This window comes from Xenopus tropicalis, chromosome 6 (assembly GCF_000004195.4).
Source record: "Xenopus tropicalis strain Nigerian chromosome 6, UCB_Xtro_10.0, whole genome shotgun sequence".
Lineage (NCBI taxonomy): Eukaryota > Metazoa > Chordata > Amphibia > Anura > Pipidae > Xenopus > Xenopus tropicalis.
The window spans coordinates 14,598,178-14,605,044 of NC_030682.2; the positions used below are offsets into that span (position 1 = coordinate 14,598,178).

The 6,867-nt window shown below is 48.2% G+C and overlaps 1 protein-coding gene across 1 annotated transcript in view; it reads right to left on the reverse strand.

The window, feature by feature from the left end:
* Positions 1 to 6,767, reverse strand: part of prkag2 (protein kinase, AMP-activated, gamma 2 non-catalytic subunit) — a 149,668-nt gene extending 142,901 nt beyond the window's left edge. Inside the window, exon 1 of the mRNA XM_012964332.3 lies at positions 6,322 to 6,767. Coding sequence (XP_012819786.1) covers positions 6,322 to 6,414 — 93 coding nt within the window. The 5' untranslated portion in view covers positions 6,415 to 6,767. The remainder of the gene's footprint in view (positions 1 to 6,321) is intronic.
* Between the last annotated feature and the right edge of the window lie 100 nt (positions 6,768 to 6,867).

A 6,867-nucleotide genomic window follows, 5' to 3' on the forward strand; every position in this document is an offset into this window, starting at 1 on the left:
TATCATTTACAGTAGGGGGTACATTATCCCTTATAATACATGAGTGATACTCAGAGTTCCCTGTATAACTCAGCCTGCAGCCTTGTGCCTTTATATGGTCACAGAACCCCTCAGTGATTTCTAATATCCTTATCATTTACAGTAGGGGGTACATTATCCCTTATAATACATGAGTGATACTCAGAGTTCCCTGTATAACTCAGCCTGCAGCCTTGTGCCTTTATATGGGCACAGAACCCCTCAGTGACTGCTAATATCCTTATCATTTACAGTAGGGGGTACATTATCCCTTATAATACATGAGTGATACTCAGAGTTCCCTGTATAACTCAGCCTGCAGCCTTGTGCCTTTATATGGTCACAGAACCCCTCAGTGATTTCTAATATCCTTATCATTTACAGTAGGGGGTACATTATCCCTTATAATACATGAGTGATACTCAGAGTTCCCTGTATAACTCAGCCTGCAGCCTTGTGCCTTTATATGGGCACAGAACCCCTCAGTGACTGCTAATATCCTTATCATTTACAGTAGGGGGTACATTATCCCTTATAATACATGAGTGATACTCAGAGTTCCCTTTATAACTCAGCCTGCATTACTTTTACAGGCACATATTCTAGTAATACAACAGCCATCATTGTGTGACCTGCAGAATTTCCCATTTATTTATGTGTAATGGGCCACCAGAGGCAAAAGTAAAAGTCTGCTGGGCACCCTGATTCACAGGCGCATATAAGGCCTGAAGGTCAGATATAGCCAGTAGGAAAAGGTGGGGTCTGGAGTGTTTTTTCTGTTTCTGGTAGTCAAAACAGGTGCAGCTGCTCATTCATTTCAGAGCATACTACGCGGCTGCACAGAAACCGGAGCAGCCTGCAGCTACATATAAACTGGATACACTTGCAGACCCCATGAGTAGTGGGACTGGTAAGGACCAACAAAGCAGGGGGTTGAATGGCAGATTGCAACTCAATTCGGCTGCAAGGTTGGTGGGACCCCAGTGACCCCTGCCAGTGCCCCTGCCAAGTAGCCTAAGAGGTCCCTGTGTTCCCACCTGTAACCGTCACATGGGGCAGTTTGCGCTACAACTAGAGGCTTATTTAACGAGTAATGCTTAGATGGGGCAACGCATACTATGCCAGAACCATCTGACAGCACTGTAAGGGTTAACTAGCAGGGGAGGCTACCACCCCCTTCCTACATACAGTACAGGATTCAGTGCGCAGGTTCAAAACGGACTCATCCTACGGCACTGGCAGTGCCTCACCCCCCCAGGCTTTATAGCATCAGTGCTCCCTCAGCGGCTAGGGTTCAACCTCACCCCTTTAATCCACACTCTGCATGGCTAACTAGCTAGTAATTCAGATTCATTCTGCAGACTAAACCGATTTAAGTGCAGCCATGCAGCATGTATCTAAATTATTGCTTATTAGCCATGCAGGCTTTGGCCAGTAGTAAAGGGGTGAGGTGGAAACCCTATCAGTAGCCCCCTCTGCCTTGCACAGGACCAGGCCATCAAGGTGCTGCTAGCAGTAACAACCACTACTAAAGTCTAACTACTACTGCTATACTTGCGGGGCTCAGGCACGAACGAAGAAGTAGCACTACTAGCACTGCCACCTCCAGCCTTAACTGTATCCATAACAAATACACATTCTGCATGGCTAATTAGCATTTTAAATCAGAGGCATGCTGCAGACTGCACCGGTTTCTGTGCATCCATGCAGGATGCATCTGAACTGAGCACAAGATTAGCTAAAGTGCATTTGTGTTTTGTTTGTGTCCTGGTTTAAAGGGGCAGGGGGCACCCACACTGAAGCACCCACCCTGTGGCACCCACACTGTTGCACCCACACTGTTGCACCCACACAGAGGCACCCACACTGGGGCACCCACACTGAGGCACCCACACCGGGGCACCCACTCCCACACCGAGGCACCCACACCGGGGCACCCACTCCCACACCGAGGCACCCACACCGGGGCACCCACACCGAGGCACCCACACCGGGGCACCCACACCGAGGCACCCACACCGGGGCACCCACACCGGGGCACCCACACCGAGGCACCCACACCGAGGCACCCACCCTGAGGCACCCACACCGGGGCACCCACACACTGAGGCACCCACACACTGAGGCACCCACACCGAGGCACCCACACCGGGGCACCCACCCTGAGGCACCGTGTCTGTTGTGTCGGTGCTGAAAAGGGGAAGTTGTTGCGCAATTTAAATGTGGTACAACAGCAGCTCATCCCATACGGAAAGTTATGTTTAACCCTTCTTTGTTATTCAGTGAAAAAGAAACTGTGAGACGAGTAACATGGAAATAGTCTTCCCTGTATCTATCGTGAGAAGTCTAATTGGTAACGTGTAGTGTGTGTTTTGGGTTCTGGAAGCAGGTAATGTTGCCATCTGGAAATATTTACTCACCTTTTTATATTTCTAATTTTAATTTCCTGTTGGTAACATATTAGAAGCCGCAGTCCCTTCCCAGAGGCTATTATCCCCCCACTGCTACTATAGGCACCATCTCTCCCTACTATACCTGCTATCCCACAGCCCCAGTCCCTTCCCAGAGGCTATTATCCCCCCACTGCTACTATAGGCACCATCTCTCCCTACTATACCTGCTATCCCACAGCCCCAGTCCCTTCCCAGAGGCTATTATCCCCCCACTGCTACTATAGGCACCATCTCTCCCTACTATACCTGCTATCCCACAGCCCCAGTCCCTTCCCAGAGATTATTATCCCCCCACTGCTACTATAGGCACCATCTCTCCCTACTATATGTGCTATCCCACAGCCCCAGTCCCTTCCCAGAGGCTAGTATCCCCTCACTGCTACTATAGGCACCATCTCTCCCTACTATACCTGCTATCCCACAGCCCCAGTCCCTTCCCAGAGGCTATTATCCCACTGCTACTATAGGCACCATCTCTCCCTACTATACCTGCTATCCCACAGCCCCAGTCCCTTCCCAGAGGCTATTATCCCCGCACTGCTACTATAGGCACCATCTCTCCCTACTATACCTGCTATCCCACAGCCACAGTCCCTTCCCAGAGGCTATTATCCCCCCACTGCTACTATAGGCACCATCTCTCCCTACTATACCTGCTATCCCACAGCCCCAGTCCCTTCCCAGAGGCTATTATCCCCCCACTGCTACTATAGGCACCATCTCTCCCTACTATATGTGCTATCCCACAGCCCCAGTCCCTTCCCAGAGGCTAGTATCCCCTCACTGCTACTATAGGCACCATCTCTCCCTACTATACCTGCTATCCCACAGCCCCAGTCCCTTCCCAGAGGCTATTATCCCACTGCTACTATAGGCACCATCTCTCCCTACTATACCTGCTATCCCACAGCCACAGTCCCTTCCCAGAGGCTATTATCCCCCCACTGCTACTATAGGCACCATCTCTCCCTACTATACCTGCTATCCCACAGCCCCAGTCCCTTCCCAGAGGCTATTATCCCCCCACTGCTACTATAGGCACCATCTCTCCCTACTATACCTGCTATCCCACAGCCCCAGTCCCTTCCCAGAGGCTATTATCCCCCCACTGCTACTATAGGCACCATCTCTCCCTACTATACCTGCTATCCCACAGCCCCAGTCCCTTCCCAGAGGCTATTATCCCCCCACTGCTACTATAGGCACCATCTCTCCCTACTATACCTGCTATCCCACAGCCCCAGTCCCTTCCCAGAGGCAATTTTTGCACTGCTACTATGGGTACTGATGTACACTCAAAAGGCAAGTTTGTTGCTCAATAATAAATTTCCCCCACTGTTGCTGCCCTTTGGGACTGCAGCACCCCATTTCATGTTGTAATTTGACAGCCACACATGCAAGTGGCAGGTTGGTTTTCCTGGCACATAACAAACATACCCAGTATCTAGATGGTATTGCGGGCATTACTGATACATTTATGCTGATTTATAGGGAAATAAAACAAAGCAAATCATTTGTTTGAAAACAACCCACATGCATAATTTACATCCACTGACTACAAAGGAAAGGAAACTGAATTGTGCTTAGTGAGGGCACACTCTGTGCTGCTTTAAAGGGACATTATACAGGTATTTTGGAAACAATATCAATTTATTTTACTGCATAACTTGCTGAATGAAATAACAGCTTTGGCATATAAGACTAGCCGTGCAGAAAGCCAACTAAACATTATATCATTCTATGTTAAGGTCTGTCCACCAGGGGCCGCTGTTCCACTGTGACGTGCTGTTTAACTGTAGGGCAGCCCCAACCATATGCATAAACCAAACCAATAAAGGGAGCAAGCAAAGTACATAGCATTCTGCCAATAAAGGTTATTTTCCCAAATAATGTTTATGGTTACCAGAAATAAAAGTAAACTCTATGGCAGCTCCCAATCACGTCGGCATAAAGTCATTATTTGCAGCTTTGGGGAACACATTAACTCCCCTTACTGCAATAGATTATACTACACTAGCTACTTCTGCATTCATTTAATAGCTAGCGGCCATGATTGCTCATAAGAGCAGCCCACACTGACTAGTTCTAAGGCAAGAGTGCCCTCTGAAGGCCAAACTCTTATTGCACAATGGTAGCATCATTGCTCACAGTGTGAATCTCACATCTCTAAGTCATGCACATCTCTTAATGTGCAAAAAGTTTCTAGTAGTCTAAACCCCTAAAGGGGAAGTATAATGAGAAAATATGATAAAACAAGAGAACATTTCCATGTATTTCTGCATTGCTGAACTACACCTCCCAGAATGCTTTGACAGCCATTGGCCAGGAGCAGTAGTTTGTTCTACACACCCACCACAACAATAACACTTTTGCCAATATCTACATTTTTTCTGAACTCCCTTCTCTGCCCCCAGCATGACAGAAGTCTCTGCGAGGATCTGACACAACAACATTATTTCCTGCTCGAAGGCTCCTGTGGGTGTGTTATTTGTCTTTTAAAGCAGAGGGGTGCAGCCGTATGCCAGAATGTGCTCCCGCGTCCACTGGTCTAGCAGCATGGAGGCTCGGCCAGGGTCGCCAGCCAGTAAGGGGTTAAAGGGGAACCTAATTGTGCAAGTGAGCACCGCTCTGGGCTTTATTTAGAAGCCTATTTAGGGGGCAGGCCTGGCCTGTATATAGGAAAAGCTCAAGTCACGGCTGCTGATGCACGCAGGCACCTATCTCATCTGGAAGCCAAATATTATTGCTGGGCTGTCAGCGAAGACAAAACAACTCATAAAACTCAAGTCCAATTGCCACATTGTAAAGGGTTATGGGTTGGCTCACACCCCGGCTGATATTTCCACTTCTAAATCTTCCCACTTACAGGAGCCGACACTCAGTCTGTTAAAATTCTAATACAGTGTATGCTTCAAGGGGGCGGCTGGTATGATGCCCACCATGACATTGCAATATGTTTTGCATCTGCTGTAGGTTTTCTTAGGGTGAAGACACACAGGGCTACTTAGTAGCAGAAAATCCCCTGCCATAGACAATACTGAGAATTGCCTCTGCTAAAACACATGTAGAGACAGTTATCACTAAATGATCAGCACTGTCTATTTTAGTAGCTGCTACTAGTCGCCCAGTGTGTCTTCACTCTTGGGTCTTGTGCTGCAGATCTCCAGGGTGGGCTATCTGGTTGATAGGTTCATTGGACTTAGTAGCCACGTATATGCATGAATGTCAGAAGCAATAACAAAAATGAAGGATCTAGCTTCCTGGTTAATATGCTTTTGTTGCTAGGGGTCAGTGATCATAACAACCAGAGAGCAATAAAAGTTTAACTTGGAGTGCAGTGCTAAGGTTTCCTCCCTCTGTCCCTATATTTTATATATATATATATATATATATATATATATGGGTGTGTATCTGACACTGAGATGTCTAATCACTGGCCTTGATAAACTGCAACTCCCAGTACCCGCAGCACGCGAAGGCTGTCTGTGTAGCCTGTGAGTTGTAGTACTGCCTATACACCGAATCAATCCCTGCATCTCATTGTAAAGATGCAGACTGTCCCCATGGCTGGGCTTCAACAGTCACCACTGGCTAGCAAAGCATTATGGGTTTGGTAGTTTGAAAACTTGCCAGCCCTGCCCATTTTTTCTAATTAATAAAACAATGCAATAACTACCCAATGCCAGATTTGTCATGTACCACTAACAGCTGGCAGAATATGGCTGATGGAATGCAGATCGGCTAGGGAATGGCAGGTGTGTCACAGACATGTGTGCAACAGATGCACAAGCCACACGCAGATGCACGACTGCCCCACAGGTGCGACTTTCCCCCCCCGTCAGGTACTCACAGGGATGTGGACTCTCAGCATCTTCTTCCTCTGGCCGGAGGGCTTCCTGGGCAGATCCTTTTTCTTCTTGGTATCCATGACTGTACTTCCCATGCTCTGAACTCCTCTGCCAGCAGACGAAGCCTTTTAAAAAAAAATAAAAACTTACAAGGACCCCCCTCCGCACCAAAATACCAGTGGTGACACTCACGCAGAAAAGAGGGGGGAAAAAAATAGCTGGATGTGGGCAGTTTTAAAGGTTGGGTGCCCAGCCCTCAAAGTGATCCCATGGCTTCAGAGAGGTCCCATAGGCAACATGTTGGCAGGTCCACACCCTGAGCTGGGAATTTAAATGTCCCCTCAGCTGGGAATATAAATGTCCCCTGATCTGTAGGAAAGGAGAGAGCAGCAGCCCTGCTGGGGGATCAGCATGCAGCTAATCAGCTCAGGGCTCAGGAGTGAGTGCAAACCATACACACACTCACACTCACACACATGCACTACTCCCATACACACAGCAATAATACAGCAGAGCCCTCCCTCTCTCTCACCGAGAGGAGGGGCTTG